The sequence below is a fragment of the Rhamphochromis sp. 'chilingali' genome (genome assembly GCF_963969265.1).
Source record: "Rhamphochromis sp. 'chilingali' genome assembly, chromosome: 13".
Taxonomy (NCBI): Eukaryota; Metazoa; Chordata; class Actinopteri; order Cichliformes; family Cichlidae; genus Rhamphochromis; species Rhamphochromis sp. 'chilingali'.
This window is the reverse complement of record NC_137940.1, coordinates 6,522,180-6,540,061: the sequence shown is the minus strand read 5'-3', so window position 1 is coordinate 6,540,061 and position 17,882 is coordinate 6,522,180. Positions and strand designations below refer to the sequence as shown.

The 17,882-nt window shown below is 40.5% G+C and overlaps 1 protein-coding gene across 6 annotated transcripts in view; it reads right to left on the bottom strand.

Annotated features, from left to right (window-relative positions):
• The window catches only part of rapgef2b (Rap guanine nucleotide exchange factor 2b), a 109,673-nt gene that overhangs the window by 37,814 nt on the left and 53,977 nt on the right, over positions 1–17,882 (bottom strand). For all 6 annotated transcript variants that reach the window (XM_080900905.1, XM_080900909.1, XM_080900910.1 and 3 more), the window contains exons 5-6: positions 12,679–12,754; positions 9,929–10,096 (exon numbers count right to left, since the gene is read on the bottom strand). In XM_080900905.1, the coding sequence (XP_080757031.1) occupies positions 9,929–10,096; positions 12,679–12,754 (244 nt within the window). The remainder of the gene's footprint in view (positions 1–9,928; positions 10,097–12,678; positions 12,755–17,882) is intronic.

Sequence of the window (17,882 nt, the reverse complement as noted above, 5' to 3'; positions counted from 1 at the left end):
GAAAGTGTGCAGAGTCAGATACAAATGGATTAATTGTCCGTATGGAATTTAATGCACCTTCTGAATTACCTTTTAGATTTCAACACTTCATTGCCTTTTACAAATTTACATAAGAAGATATTACCTTATGCAAGTTCTATTCTTCAATTTTATTGACGGATCATGGTTCATATCAGTATCAATTCAGTACCACTGACATTTCAATATGAGGAGTTTCAATAAAAGGCTGATTTCATGTCTGTATGCAGGTCTGTCATTTCAAACAGAGCCAAGAAAAATAACACTAAAACACAATCACCACATTCCCACTTTCTCAGCTTTTTGACAGCTTTAGGGAACTTTGAGAAATGAGTTGGTGAGATAAGTTGTCATTTTACCCCTTATTTACCCGGTCACTACAGTAAACAAATCTAACATTTGTTTCTAATTGTTTGGAGAGATTTTGATCAAATTTAAGTGATAAACACCATTAAAAAGACGCCCAGAGTACCATGTTATCATCGCCGTGCAGGCTCATTACCATTGAAATAAATGTCATCTGTCAAGCCTTTTGAAAATACTCAACTTTCAAAAAAGGTCTTTGAATGTCAAAACTGACATGAAAAGCACATCAAATGTCAGTAAGCGTGTTCTAGCACACTGGTTGAGAAATGAGGCGCAGCCTGTAAATGAGTACTTGATTTTGTTCACTTGCACGAGGCAGCGTTTCAGCTGTATTATCAGGTCTGAACTCTCCCAAAATATCTGCTCTATTTCCATCAAAGCATAATGTTTGATATTTGGCTATTAATAACTATAAACACTGATTGTGTCTCTGTAGTCCATGCTGGGAAAAGAGGCGTGGGTGTTTCATTTCAAAGAAACAAAGGAAACTTAAGCTGCAGCTGTAAATGAAAATGCATATTTATTACATTACATATATACATGTATAACACTACAGAAAATAAAAGGGATGATCATTTCCTTCAGCAATGACCATAATCAAGAGACTGTTGAGATTTTAATTACTTTAAAATAAGCAGAACCTTTGGGGCTGAAGCGGTGTGCTGAATAATCAGCTGCTCAGAGAATAAACTGGAAACGAGGATTTATTATTTGTTTCAGGTTAAAACAATTATTTGCTAGTGTACCAAGTTTATTATATAACTCATAACATTATCTGTCTATATTTTTTAAAATCTGACAACATATATCTTCAATATTATGACTGATCTGTATATTTTATGGCCCAAATGATGACTGAATCAATAATTGATAAAGAACATAATTAAGTCAGGAAGGAGATAAGTGTAGGAAACTGTTTCTCTACTCCTTGGTGTAGTGCCTATACAATGCCTATTTCGACACCGGGGCTTTTGTGTCCCTGCACAGCTGAAGCGGAGCAGGTTGTCACAAAGGACAGCTCTAAAAATAGGAGCTCGGCTTTTCTGCGGCCGAAAGTGGCAGGTTTTGTTCTCTCTGCATTTATCAGCAAGTCTGACTGCTCAACACTTTGAGCCCTGATCTTTTCAACCTCTTTGTCATAATCCATCTCTGCTTAAACACTGCAGGACTCTGTGATGAAATACTGAGATATGGTATATACCCTTCCTCACCTATTGGTAATGCTATGTTTGTACACTTTGCGCTGCATAAACTGCTCTTTTAGAGGTTAGATAGGTCTCAAAATGGCTGTTTTACACTTTTCAAAGCCATCATGATCGAGCAATCCAGCAGCAATGGCAAGACCAACCAGAACCACACCCACACAGCAGGAATAATAATCCAAAATTTGATCATGCTGATGTTGTGATAATTCAATTGGAGTGTGTGTGGTGCAGACTTCACCCTTTATCAGCCTTCATGCCAGGAAGTCGATGTATTTATTAAGGAAGTCTACTACTACCTACAGATATGAGGGAAGAGACGCAGATAAAACCACCAGGAGAAGCACAAACACAGACATCTAGAACACACAGACAGAAGAAGAAACACACCCACACTAGGAAACAAGACATAACACTGTTAACAGATACGGTACCTGGGGTTTATTGCATTCCTGGAAGCCGGGTTAAGGAGAGCGCCGTGGAAAAAGGAGAAAAGATCAAAGTTATCAAACATGTCACTTGCTAGTCGAGTGAGAAAAAAAGTTGGTAAAAGCTCCACGGCTATCTATAAATCAACCATTTTCAAGTTTCTATTGTTCTGTTACTTGTTATGACAAGAGTTCCCATGTTAAGGCAGATAACTTCAGCCAAAGTGTATCTCCTCTGAAAACAAAGATGATATCGACCTACATGGCAAAATCTTTCATTGTTCCAGGACTCGACAGCCTAATTCATCTTCAAGGTGAAAATATAACTTTTCTCTGTACTCTTAGACAAGGACTGTTATAAAGAACACACATTCACTTGCATCATTATTCTGCCTTGCACACACATACCTCAGCATGCCTGTAGACTACTGAACAGATCACTTCCAACTGCTGGGTTTTTTTCCTTACCACTGCAGGCTAATTTGGATCTCTAAGCAGACAATAAGACTCACTGGGTTTTCTTTAAAAATTGCATTTGCTAACCATGCAGCACTCAGTACAGCAGCTTATCTGTGAAGCAAGCTTAGCACAGGCAGGAATAGGACTACATTTTTCGAAAACCAATACAGGCATTCACTCTCTCACACAGAGTTAGGAGAGGTTGACAACACACTCATGTTTGTTCAATAAATATCAAGCTCCAGCTGATTACCTGGATTAGAACAGCTTTAGTATAAAGACCGGAAACGAGGATAAGGGCAACCTGGTGCAATAAAGCTACACATTGTTGTCCACACACTTGGGTTATTGTAAGGATTAAACAAGATGTGATGCAATAATGGATGAGCTTTAGGAGTGGTGGTAGGAGGACTTATTACATTTGAACAGTGCTAGCAGTTTCTCTTGTTGCCAGTGTTTACGCTAAACTATGCCAGGCTAAGCTAAGCTAACTGCTAGCTTGGTCCAGCCTCTTAAATATTGTAGAGGGACGAGTCTGTACACCAAAGTCACCAAAATACAATATTATGACCTATGAAGAAGACCTGAAAGAAAAAAAATATATTAAGTCACATCAAAAAAGCTTTTATTGTTGTTTCTTTTTTAAACCTGCCATCCACAAAGTGCACCGATGACATATGGGCCATCTGTAGAATCTCCCATATATCATTTTCTGAAGTGCTTCTGAAGATCAATACATCTCGGAGAAACTGATAACATCCTCACACAAACTTCTTCAGTGTGTAATGCAATATTTTTGTTCAACACCTTAAATTAAAGCTGAGAGTCGTCTGCCCTTCAACTGCAACTCGAATTTCTCACTTCACGTCTGCTGTGGTGCGGAAAATGTGAAAACTGCGTCACTGCTTAAATATTCCTGGGCCTCACTGTACATCTTAAAGCGGTCAGTGGATGAGTGAGCAATGTCACTGTCAAGGACACTCCAACAGAGCACATGATTGCTGATGGACACATTGGCTGTTTGGGATTAAACCTGCGACCTTCTGATTATAGGGCGGCCTTGCTAACCACCAGGGCTCCTTGGTGGAGAAAAGGAGTAAAAGGAGTATTGATTGCCTGCCTCCTGCTGCTTGTGTAATTATAGAACATCTGTTTGGGGCCTTGGATGTCCTGCTGGACACCAAGTAAACCCAGAGGAAGGAATATTATTCATCCACACAGAGAGTTTGGGGTGTCTACAGGGGGTCTGAGGAGTTTTATTGGAAGGGGGGGGGGGGGGGGACAGATGGTAATATGTTTAAAATCTGTAATGGATAAAATCGGCAGCGTGGTAAACACAAAGCCTTAACAGGAGCCACATTGACATTTCATTTCAGAGTGAGTGACAGAATCTGCACAAAGACCTCTAGCAAGTGCCTGAGTGAGAGATCAGAGACACAATCTGTGTGTGCATGTCGGTATGTGTGTGCGTCAGGTCGACAGCAAAAATGGCTGTTGATATTAGCGGAAGAGATGGAGCGTGTGAGATTAAGTGCAAAATGGAGAGCGACTGAGAAATGGAGATTATGAGCATTTGCTACAGAGAATATATAAAGATCAAGTGTGTGCGTGTATATATGTGTGTGTGTTTTCATTCTGAACAAGGCACACAAGTGTCAACTCACTGCTCTGAGCACGCAGGAGGCATGTGTTGAATCCTAAACACGGCCCTCTTTCACTGCCCCGATTCATCTCTAGAAGCAGAAATGTGTTTTTATATATCTGCCTCCATCGATTTAAATAACAGAACTGTCTGCAGAGTGTCTAATGATGGAAACTTGAATTTTCAGAGGAGCTTTTCAGATGAGAACACTGACTGCATATAACTTTACATTTCCCGTACCAAACTACAGGAATGAGAGCATGACTCCGTTTTGATATGTAGCCTTACATCATACCTTTAATCAAAAGCTTTTAAAGGTACCCTGCAGAAGAAAAAAGTGTGGTCACTAAGTCTGACAGTAAATCAGAACAGTACTTAGAAAGGAAGCCCAAACTGCCATCTTTCACCATAGAAATACTGCAAAGGGCAGTCCGTTTCTCTACCTGCAGGAAGATGAATTACTAACGCCAGCCGACACACGGCGTCTGCATTGAAGCAATGCAAGTTTGAAATGTGGTTTTAGAACTCCAAAGGTGTTTGGTGTAGTGCTCATAAAAATATCGTCGACAACTTCTCATGTCAGACTCAGACTACACAAGAAATATGTTCATAACAGATATTTATACCTGCAGAATACACAGTGCCTCGACTAATCACGACTTCCATCGTTCATTGTCTGTTGCTGACTGCCGTCTTTTATGGCATCAGCGGACGATAACAAACAAAACTGTGCATGATGCTGGCAGTTCAACCAAGCAAACATTTCGCTTTCACGTTGCCATTTTTTTAAACTGTTGTCTTGTTAAGATTAAAACAAGTACAACTGTACAAGCTCTGTAATAGTGTGGCGTATTTTCCACCTACACCATCAATTATTAGTAGAAACAATTTTCCAGGTTGTAAAAATAATAGAGCCAAATAAAGCTGTGCAGGCAGATTTCAAATTAAGATCTTCCTGTGCCAGAGCCAAGCCAATTATGTGTGAAATCTGGCCACAAAAACACAAGATTAATATCATATGGGCTTCTTTACATCAACTTATAGATATGACCAGTCCTAAATGCACATATTTCCCAATTAATATGTCTAGCATTTAACAGCTTCTGCGTCGCAAATATATGCAGATGAGAAAAAAAGATGGCACTTATTCTGATGATTCATCTATTTAAGTGATTCATTTTAAACTGACCCCTTTTAGTCTAACACTTATTCTTTGCACAGACTAAAACAGCAGCTCTAGTCATCTGTGCTCTCTGAAACAAGACATACAAGTTCACTTCCCCAACAGTAAATTAAACAATTCTGTTTTTTATTTTAAATGCATGCTGTACATCTTTGTATTTCCATTTAATTCCAAGGCACGCTGTATGGAATTGCATAAAGTGTAGCAAACAAACCAGTTAATGAGATCATTTAAAGGAGCAGTTGCATATCTTCCACGGAATGTCAATCCCAAATAAGTCATCCAAATGATAAATGGGGTCCAAACAGGTCCAAATGAAGCCATTAATTTAAAGCGTTCTGAAACTATCTAAATCTACTTGATCAAGGATTTGTACTTTCTTTGAACTCAGAAAATCAAATAATCTTCTCTTCATACAGATGATAGCTCTACTTCAGACTGTGGGGGAGAGTGGGGTCTGCATGGAAGTGTCAGCTCTCCCACTGGGAGTTCCACTACAGGGTTAGCATTACTTTTATATTTTAGCTATGAAGCCGGCACTCTGAAGAGCAACTTACAGTGGAATGTCCAGGTTGTTGTAGAGGGGTCAGAGAAGCTCACACAGATTCTGTCTGCAGACGCTGTGTGACCTGTGGCCAGATCCTACTCATCATTCTGAGGCCTGAGCACTAAACGCTCACAGATTTAATCAATGTACCAGGTAAATGGCTGAAGCAAGAGGATGCAGGGGCTCATGTAACATAAATACAGGAATCAGTTAACACTTTGCAGCATATGTGGTGTTTCCTTGATCATAGAAAAAAAAACTTAAGCAAAGATTTAATGGGTTGATAATTAAAAAAAATTCTCCAGATTTCATAGAAACTGAATGTTAGGACTGGCTGCTCCTGCCATAGTTATCCTTTCCCTCTGGACTTGAACAGGACTATGAAATCCACTTCATTCTGTTGAACACTGTCCAACATTGGGAAAAATGTACAAACATGGGCCAGAATGCCTGATTTTTCATAGACGAGATGATTTGACGCTTTCAGCGGGAACACGCCTTCGTTTGTCAGTGTAAAGACTGGGAACGAGCCAATCTGTCACTAATAACGAAGGATACTTATCCTACTGGGAAAGCATTAGCTATTTCAGGATCTAATGCAGCACCAAGGACAGTGGCTGGGATTGGCACAGAACATCTCATCATGCACATTGAAATACGAAAATAGAGATTAATGATGAAGTTTACAAAACATAAATGATGTGAGGAGAGTGAACGGGCAATGTGAACGGACCTCTAAATTTGTTCCTTCTGATAATTTTTTGCCAATGAACCAAAACTATTTTATCAAATACTAAAAATTCCTCAACTCTCGAGATGACATTTTCAAGTACTTCCAAAAAAACAAAAAAAAAACAAAAAACCCACAAATGCAGCACATCAACAACATAGTAGCTCATCTGGCCCACGATCCATCACTGTTCACATATAATTGTAATGTGTGAAAAACAGAAAGAAAGTGATAATTTTTGTTGTTATTGGTTGGTTGTATTGCACAAACTAATGAGAATTAAAATCCACTGAGAAGTCAGAGAGGCTCAAACATTCATATAGATATGTATTAATCTTGTTTCACTAAAATCTGACCAATACCTTAAGACAAGGAGCGATTCTTGTGAATTGTGAAGGCGTAGACTGATGGGCAGCTCGTAATCATCGTCTTCACACTGGAAAAGCTATGACTAACAATGTTTGGAACCATTGCATAAGAACAGAATACGCGACTCATGAGTTATCAAAACATTCCAATTAAGGTAATTTCTTGTTTGACAAATCATTAAAGCTCTAAAGATAAGAGTTTACAAAGTCAAATACTGTGAAAATGGCTAATAACCAATGTTCAAATGTAAAGGACTAATCGATTTGGCTGTTTTACAACTTAGTTTATGAACTGGTGGTGAGACAAACAGGTAGTTTAAAGCCACATTAGGCTACCTTCAGTTTTACAATTTATGAACAAACCTACGGAAAAATAAGTCAGTTAACTTATCAAGTATAAGCAGAATCAGCTCAGCAATCAACAGATTAGTTTTCATTCTTCTCCTAGAAGCAGTTTACCTTCTGAGGTTTTTGTACTTGGTTCCATATTTGCCTTCCTAGCAGTGACTAAGCTGAATGAAGAAAAAGAAAAAAGAAAAAAAAACCTTGCCTGCTGGAGCGATATCCTGTCTTCAATCCCAAGTTTTTCCTCAGTGCATTTCTCACCTCTTAAAAGCGCCTCGGGGAAGGAGAGAGGAAAATCTGAGCGGTGTCTGGCATTCTAAATTCTGGAGATTAGCTTGCTATGTCAGCTTAGCATCCGCCCAGATTCAGCTTCTCTGTCACTCCACACCCCTCCACCCCTCTGTCAGCAGCAGCAGCAGCAGCGGCGGCAGCATGCTGCACTCTTGTTAACTTAGCTCCCTTCCCTACTGTACTTCTAAGTGCACTCGAGCACAGCCCATCTGGGACTGCTGGTTGCCATAGCACCCGGTCCATCCTTCCCACAGGAGCGGTACTAGAGTGAGGAGAGTTGGGTATGTGACAGGAGACGTCGGGCCATGAGAAAGTTCAGTGCAGTCTTTTGAATCAAAAACACTGCGCGTCTATATTTAGGATACTGGGTGGGGCTGGATGGAGGCAGGAAGACTACTTTGCCGCATTTTCCCATTTGGAGCTCGATTGTTTCACAGCAATACAAGTTCAAAAAAACAAAAACGAAACTGGTACACTGACAGAACGCCCGGGGGAGTGTCAGGAATGAAGGGAATGCAGTGAAATTGTGCAGAACAGGTAAAACTGTGTGCAGCAACTGCATGCTGGGTATTTGCATCATTAGTGTGAAAATGCTTCACTTCCTATTCCCAGGGAAAGAAAGCATGAAGGGGAGAAGGCATGGTGCAACACAATGGGCAAACTTAGTCCTCTGCTGTCAAATCGCCTCAGATGGGTAAATTCAATACTATATGGTACAGTAATTAGATCAGACTTCTTCAAAAAGTCAGCGTTGCAAACAACATTTCTCCTTTAAGCAATTAGCAATGGAAGAAAATGTGTAGTTTGAAACAAGCCCTTCTGTTTAGCATGTAGTCTTCCATTTTCTCTCCTTGTACAGTGCAATAACTAAGAAAACGATCTTAATGTTTTTATTACGAACAGCCGTTCTGTGCAACACCAAATGTGCTGGAAAATTTATATTGTGTGGAAAAATATTAAAGGGTGAGTACAATGCTAAATGGTAACATTTGAAACTCCATGCAGGTCACAGGAAGCAAAATTGATTGATGAAGGGTAGAAACCTATCCCAGCTACACTGCCTAACAAAAGTATTGGACCACACCTCTTAACCTGCAGAGCTTCAAACCTTCTCTGGCATTAACATCAGTGTGCTTCATGGAGCGGGTCTCCATGATCAAGCAGCTCCTGTGGCTATATTGTGTAGGCAGCCAGTACTATTGCTTGTATAGTCTATGTAATAAGCAACAGATTTGTGATCTTTACCAGTTTGTCACACAGTTTATTGCCATATTATCATAAACAGACTGGAATTGCCAGCTTTACCCTTTTCAATCACAAACTGATAGACTGACGAGCAGGCTGACGGGATCTTATCTGTATCTTGATGGACCAAAGTCGCTTTGAGGACGGTCACCAATTGTGAGCAGTAGCAGACCTAGTGTCCATCTCTCAAGCAAATATTTCAAAGGGAACAACATTGTATCACATCTGTGTTTTAAAGTCTCCAGCCACTCTTTTCCATAGTGAGAGTGTAACAAAGGCATAGCCACTGACTCAACCGCTAATGTTTGCTCTGAGATTCAGGTGTTTTATGCTTGTAGCAGTTAGCCTTGAACTGCTAGTTTACCAATGTAAAACTCATTTAATTCCCTCTTCAGTAAAGTATCTCCAATGTTTTTTGTTCAGCTTGTTTCAACAAGGTAAAAAACAGCTCATGATGCTTTACAAACTATAATGATGCTTAGATTCACCAGCAAACATGACAACTTAAAATTATTGATGTAAAATGTGGATCTTACCTGGAAACCAAACCTTTTATAAGTTATCAATGTGCACAAAATATATGATGTGTGACAGCACAAACAAACAGTCTGAAGACGACAGGTACAGCACAGATAAACTGTGATGCTCAAAAAAACCAAACTACAGAAGCGTTTATCAAGAGAGGACTAAGGAACAGACAAAAGCCAGAAAGAGCTGTAAACATCACACAAAACATTGTAGCCACTCTATTCTATTTTACCAAGAAAGGTTAAAATAATTAAACTCTACAAGGAGTAGAGGGAGACTAAAAAACAAGCTTGAAGTGCACTCAATGAAGACAAGAGCAACCTTCTCCAGGAAATAAGACATCACAGTACACCCAGCTACAACCAAGGGTCAGCAAAGGGCCTCAAACAGAGTGAACACACTAATTTTCAGCTAGTATCCGAAGCAGAAACACAACAGGTTTGGAAGAAGGAGCTCGACACACAAACAGAGCATAACACAGTGATAGAGCAACGCTGATACCGCCTCCGGAGCGCGCAGCGATCTGCCACAGCGAGGGTAAACAACAACAAAACTGTAGCGCAGGATGCAACTCACCGTGTGGTACCCGCGGGCTATGGGTGGCTTTCCTGTAGGGTACGGATCCACTGTGTCGATGATTGTTTGTCTCTCCCCTTTCTGGTTGATCTTCCGAAAGCGCCGACGGGACTGTCTGTGCGAGGCTTGTCGCTGAAAGTACTCCTCATTTTCATCCATATAGTCCACCTGGAAATGATAGAAAGGGAGGGAGATGGAGATGAGGGGAGTGACAGTCTTCGTCTTCATTCACGCCCCCTCCCGAATCCCCCACCTCCCTTCCTACCGCTCCGCTCATTGCGTAAAAATAGAAGCGTGTGTGGGCTGTACGATGCACACCTACGTCAAAAGGGTGCTCACAAAACAAAAGGAGAGACAGAGAGAAAGAAACAGAGGGCTGAGCGAGGAATCTGGATGGAAGGAGTGAGCTAAGGAGTGAAAAGCAATGGGGAGTAAACTGATTGACAGGTAGAGATAAACAGAGATGGAGCCTGGCAGAGTTGGAAATAGAGATGCTCAACTCTCTCAGTGTCTGCTAGACATATTAACCACAATGAAATTACAAGTTCAAAAAAGATAAAAATCCATGTTTCCATTTTTAATGAACTGGGAGGAAGAAAAACATTTTCCATGTGGAAACTGGCACAGTATGCCACTTTAACTAAGCCATCGCTATAGTCAAGCGGTACAATTTTGTGACGCTTTTTTGGTTTTAGACTACTTAAACGGTGCTCTGGTGCCACACGGCTTTGTGCCATGATGGAATGACATATCTGACTTTACATTTTTGGCCCATTCCTTCCCTTCCCTCTCCTCGCTCGCTACTTTCACTGCGGCTTCACATTTCACAGCGCTCAGCCTTTGGGATTACACCACTAAAATCTCTCTCTGCCTTACCAACTGCTGCCATGACAACGGCAATGGAGCTGTGTGCGAGCGAGAGCGTAAGTGTGATTGTGTGTCTAATTGCAAATCTCGGAGTGAACGCGTGTACAGCACAGACACGTGAGCAGCTTTGCTTATGTTTATAACGGCACGTCTGCATATCTCTGTACACTCTTAACATGTAGCAGAGAGGTTCATCCGCGTGCATCACTTCCTCGGCAGCATAAGAGCCCTTTTCAGTAATTACAGGGCAAGCTAGCAACTGTAGCAGCATAAGAGGCAAAAGGCTACAAAGTGTCTGCAGCGAGCAGAACAGAGGGAGGTATTATTAAGGAGTGTGTGTTTATCTGATAGAAGCTCAGTTATCACAAGCCCCCTCCACCCACCCACCTACACAGCACACTCACAGAGAAGAGGCAATTACAGTGAATGAACAGTGCTGTGACTACAGCAGTGCAAACCGGTTGTTATTATGTGTGTTATGTTTTTTTATTTTACGGCGATGATAGAATAGGGTGGATATGCGCTGCTAGAAATGGCAGTTGAGGGTGTGTTTCTGTGTTATTATAAGGTGGGGCAAACGGTGCCATGAAGCAACCAATCATTTTAGTGGATGAACATTATGTTATAATTGCCACAGGCAGGCAAATTAGCTGCACTGCACTGTTCCTTACCCCTCAACACAACACTCAATTTGACTAATATCTTGATAGCATTAACCATGTTTTACATGTGCCCTCTGATTTATTTCTCTAGTTTCAGTTCCTTTTCCTCACGTGTTCCTCTTTCAAAACAAATGAAAAAAAAAAACTGTGTTTACTTGATTATTAAAGCAGGTCACAAACTTTCTGTTTCTCAGCATTATGTGGACCAGTCATTTCCAAATTTCGTGAAAGCAAAGCACACTGGTGTTCTTATCTGTCGAAGATAGTCATGCTACCTTTTTTTCTTTGCTTTAACATAAGGCCAACTAGCATATAACTGATATCCATGTCCTTATTACACATGTACACCCTGCATTGAACCACAGGACAGGCAGCGTGCTCAGTTTTTGTATCAATCTTTTATTTATCTAGGTAAAAATCTCACTGAGATTTAAATCTAATTTCCAAGAAAGACCTGGCATCAATCCAGTTAAAGACGTAAGACGGGTCTGAGGTTGTGGCTTTTTTTGTTCGTTTGTTTAAAAAAATATTTTACAGCAATGGCAAATCATGGAGCCTTGCAACAGTTTTGAAAATTAGCACTACATGCTAGCCACACGTAATATACTGCATATACAGCTGTCACAGACAGCTGTAGAGAAATGTCAATAAAAGGCACTTAAAACAATCCAATAAAAAATAAATAAATAAATAAACTAAATCAGCGACAGTCGGCTGTAGATTTTTGGTGATCGACATTGAGTCCAGCTGTTTCACAGATTGACAGAATTACAAAATCAATGATTACCATAATGTTTCTTTTTGTATCCTATACATTAAGGTGAACTAAAGAAAAACCCCACCTGTTTGTACCCCCTTTGTATTGATGTTTGAGTAACTTACATTACATCAGAAATGACAGGTGGATGGATTAGAAAAAAACCAAAGTCTGACCTTAAAGGTAGTAACTAAACGGTGGCAATTTTAATATTTTGTAGGTTTAAAAAACTACAAGCCGGGTGTGTGGTTTCAGCTTGTTAAGTATACAAAATTATCATTTGTCAGTTCTCTCTGTTGCTGTGTGTTATTTTTCTCAATTTCTATGTATTTTTATGCATTTCTTACAAAGAAAAAAAGTCATAATTGCTACTTCCAATTTGTGCTTGCTAGGTGGTGTGTTGGTGTGCATGCAAGTAATGCTTTTGACACAAGTGTGCTAAAAGTCTGAGAAATACAACTCACCACAATCATCTCTGATGGTTCCAGGACGATGCACTCACATCCACGTCGAAGGCTGCCAGCTGATCGCTTCCCAAAACTAGAGAAAGGAGGGAAAAGAGAAATATTAAATCTTTATCTAAAGCCAGCTGAACTCAGTCTTATTCAAGCTGCGCATAGGCAGCTGAAAACTCTTAAATATAAGTCCTAACCTACAGGTAACTCCTTGTGCAGCATTTTAAATATGCAGTATGGAATATCCCTATATAATGTTGGATTGAGCCGCAATGAATGAACACTTCTTTTCAGCTGTGACCCATCAGAAGGGAACCACCCACCTCTGGAAAAGTCCACTCTCGCTACGTCACAATTTGTACAGTATGCTTCCCTTCTAATGAGGGGGGGGGGGGGGGGGGGGGCAGCAGAGACTAAAAGGTCTCGAAGACGACGAGCTGCAGTGGAAACTGAGCATGAAGAGATCCAAGTTGTGGCTTTGGGAAAGAATGCCGCCTTTGTCCAGAATCAGACAAGGGCTCCCTTGTTTGTTATTTTTAAACATCTCTTGGTTGTAAATGTGATCCACATCACTGTGTTTTAAGATAAACTCAAGTGACTCCAAATAAAAAGATTGCACGTTGAGTTTATGTGCCAGGTTTGACCTGTTTTGCAATGCTGAGCTTTAGGAGATGAGGTTTTGTAGTATGAAATGCATTTCTAGGTAGGTTTGGAAACTAACATTTTTTCCTGAATTGGTAAATGGAGCAAACAGTCCATAGAAAATTCAATCCGAAACAAGTTCTAATTGTCAATTCATTGTTTTATTTTTTAAACAAATCTTACATGTGACTTTTTGTTTTCTTAATGCTTTTACACACATAAAAGCCATGAAAATAATCTGTGCTTCAAAAATATTTTTCTGATTCACGCTGTAGCCGTTCACACCGAGCACATAATTACGCTGGACGAACTTACGGCATTTATGTTTTTCAAACAAAGTTCGATCTTTTCACTAAATTTGGCCATTGAAGCTCAAAACGCACCTCAGCGCTGAATACACAGTGATATAAAATAATACCATCTTCCCCCTGACAAACAGCCAAATGCTGCTCTGGGTTATTCGGTTTCTGAAATTATTATTCTGTCTCCTCAGATGTTCTTCTAAATAAGCTAACAAGAGCTCAGCCTGCCCCACTGACATCCTGAAATATGTGCAAAAAAAGCAGTCGCGATACATCTTCAGCTCCTGGATCAAACCATGAAATTCTCCCTGCTGCTGCCTTCTCATGAGAATTGAATGAACTCAAATTCTCAGTTTCTTGCTTTAGAAACATCAGGAAAAACTCATCAGCGCTCTATGCCGACCTGACCACAGTGTGTTTTTCTTTAAGGACAAATGATTTATAAAAACACAAAACCTTTGGTGTGTGCACGTTTATACACGTTACAGGACAAATTCAGATGGAAAAATTGGAATTACAATTTCAGTGGTTTCAATAAGTCAACTGTTGTAAAAATGTGAAAACCTCTTTAACCCAACACACTGGGCATTTTACACCATTTTAAAACTCCTGCAAATATCTGAGGTCATTTTGCTAATCATAAAGTGTGAGGATACGCTGCTTATTGCTTCTATAACTGACAGTGACTCAAATGCATGTGGTTTCAGACTGTTGATTAAATCATTTAAGCCCACTTTTAGGCTCTGGGAAGTTTTCACAAGTTCTTAATATTTCAATGTCTAAACTATTTCTTGGAAAAAAGAAAAAAATATATCTCTGGGCAGGTTAATTAATAACAGTGGTAGTCAATGTGACTTGCTCTGTTCGGGCAACCTGCCATCTACTCAAACCTCACCCTGCGACTGACACAAACTGAGTAATTCCAGGTGTTCAAGTTCTCCTCAGCACCCACAGATGAAGTGAGCAGCGGTAGTGGTGTGAGCCTATGGACGTGCCAGCCTGCATCAATCATTCCCGACAGGAGCAGACCTCCAGCGCAGCATGGCCTAAATGCTTTAGAGCTTTGGGCTTGTGGCTTCATGTTGTGGGTGTAGCTTGGTCAAGTCAGGGAATAAACACCAGCCAAGAAAAACCTGGTGATCCTCTACCTGTCAGTTTGGCAGAGAGCGAGTAATGATTTTTGTGATGCTTTTGTTTTCCACGAGTTGATTTAGCTGGCTTTGCTTTCCCCTTTCTACTTCCTTTTGTTGACTTTTTTCTCTTTTCTTTGTGTTTTTTTCCTCCTGTCAGCTGTTCTGTTGTTTCTCTGCCAGAGCTGCAAATTTTACTTGAGCTATTTGTCGACTTTATAATTCACACAACTCCACAGTAAAGTTTTGCCAAGAAGCACAAACTGAAATCAAAGGCAACATGAGTGACTGGCTGGGCCACACAGCCTTGGTGAGCAAAGGCAGCGAGGGGGTTAATGCTGATTGTCACTGTTTGCTTTGCCTGAGCTTCTGTTTAATGCCTACTAACTCTGCTCGTATCCCTGAAATACACAAGCCTGAATTCCACCGCAGGGCCAAACAGAGCCACTGTAAGGACAGCTTACTCAGTATTTTCGCTCGTGTTCTCGCAAGACAAATGCTGTGATTTTTTTTTTTTTTTTTTGGAACTTCCTTCCACCAAAGATGATTTGTCAGCTGGGCAGCGGCTTCAGAGAAACGAACAAGTGCTTTTGATCTGGTTTTAGGGACGTTTGCGTTGGTGCCAGCTATGATCCTGTTCAGCCTCCTTCGACTCATGCTACAGTGGAAAAGAGATAGCGAAAACACCCAATGAGCATCACAAAACACGTTAGGCCACCAGAATACAAACGGGAACGTGACATGTTCAATCATGTTCCTCCGTTGCATTCCTGACTTTAGTAATCCATTCCTCCATTTTGCAGGAGGCGAGGGCCACTGGCAGTGTGCAATATTAAAGAAGGGATTATAGAAGTTGAGTGTGTGGGGGTAGGAGCGTGTTTTCTAACAAAAGTGTCTTGTTTGTGGATTAAAGCCTCCAGTGCCCTATGACTAGTGCTGAGCAAATATTAAGTAGAGGGCCTGCCAAGAGGGTAATGTAAATTAGAAAACAAATAATGCATTCAGAGCAAACACTGATTGTCTTAGCTAATGCTTAGGTGGACTGGGATGTAAGCAACTCTCCAGCAATCAACACTGCCACACAGCACACTCTGCAAAGCCTACCCATGCAAATATTCAATTTTTATTAGCTATAACTAAAGAGGCAGAGGTCTAGGCACACACTACTTGGTATGAATTATTTATCAACGAGGAATTCAGGGCCACAAGTTAACGTGAGGTTGTTTTTTTCTTTCCAGAGAACTACAGTGTGTGTGTGTTGGCTGATGAACCTACAAAACCAGATAAAGGAATTTAAAAAAGGGAAGGAAAAAAAGATAGGAAAGGTGCCAGATGCTTGAGCAAGTATTCAGAGCACAGCACAAAGAAAAGATGATCACTAGTAAAAGTACCAAAATATTGCTACACTTACTGTGTAAATCTGTAACCTTTTATATTTCCGTCACCTTTTTATTTTGCTTGAATTTATTGTTTCTTTAAGAAAAAATTCAAGTTAAGCTGTGAAAAATACAGGACAAAAAATAAAGACAATGCATTTCTTTTGTTTTTGAACAGTTGAAAATTTTGCTGTTTCCCCCCCTTTTTTTTTTGTTAATGTGACAGCTTATATGTTTTGTTTTTAACTTGAAAAAAAGTAATTCATTTCAAACCACTCATGTCACTCAAAGTATGCCATTCAAATTAAAAACAAAAAACACATTTAATCAAGTGCCACATTAACAGTACTTTAATCCTCAGGCAAGCTCTGCAAAAATACACTTACTACTCAAATGAAAGCAATCGCTCCCATTTCCTTCCATCCATCTCATGTAACAAAGGTCTGAACCTGTTCTGTCTTTTCAAAGCTTACCATGGCCCATCTTTATGCGTGCACTGCAGTTCTCAACTTCTTTAGACCCAACAGAGGTGAAGCCAACAAACGCCCATTGGATAAGACACCAAGGGGTCTTTAAACCAGCTTCCTAGAACAATGTCTGTGTGCAGTCCAAATGTGTCTCACAGTGAATTCATAGCAAATAAGTGTGAGAATACATCTATAGCAAATTATGTCCTATTTTGTGACACATATGATTAATAACACATATTGAAATTCAGTCCTTTACGTTCTCACAAAGCATAAAGCTTCTTAAATAAGCAAGAGATTACCTCAAGTTAAAAATTCATTGCCCAAAAGAAGGAATGATGAAAACCATACAAGCAAAAGCAAATATTGTTATTTCAAAATCACATCAGCCAAGAATTTCACTACAACTCAAGTCTATGTGAAACAAAACAAAACAAAGAAAAAGAAATTGATGGTGAAGAGAACATCCCCATTTTTGCTTCTATGCTGTCATTTGACAGGCAGCCAACATCTCAACTTCAAATTAAACCCTGAAGCTCTCAGTCGACTGTCTGACATTTCCCCTGCCTCGGCAGCCTTGCATTCCCCTCCGTTATACAACAAGCCTGGGCGTCTGGAATGTCATTCCACATGCATCACCAGCTTCTCATTCTACCAGCCCGGCAGCCCACCGCCTTAGCCTCGGATCCACTCTGCTGCCTGTGTGAACCAACGCAACACTTAATCTGTACCCCTGGTCTGAGCTGAAGGGAGTGAGGGGTGGGGGGTCTCCTCTCCTCTTTTAAGCTGTTTAACTGAGTAAGTGGTAAGAGGGCACACTGGCTTTTTTAACCCACCAGACCCTTGAGAAGGACAAAGATTAAACTCCTCAGATATGCAAGACTTCTGACCCAGCACAGAGAAGGAGGGAGTGGGGGGTCAGATGGATCTTTGGCTACAACTGCTAAAGTGAATGAAAACCGCATCCAGGCTTTGAAGCCTTTACCAACATCCTGTCAGAGCCGAGTTTGATGAGCCAACCTCACCTTGCAAAGATAAACAGAATTCCTTGGAGTAACAGCGTGGTCCACACCACATGCATATTCCAAACCTTTGCCCGAGCACATCTGAAATAGGCACTGACAACGCATCCAAGAATGTGTAACTGACTCGTGACTTTTGCTTCCCAAAATACAGCTTCACTGACATTGTAAAAGGCAAAGAGAAAAGGGCACTGGAGACACGAGTGTAGAGAAAGAGCGACTACGCTAGCCGCTTGCAACTTTTCCAAACACATTCATCAGTCATCACTGCAAC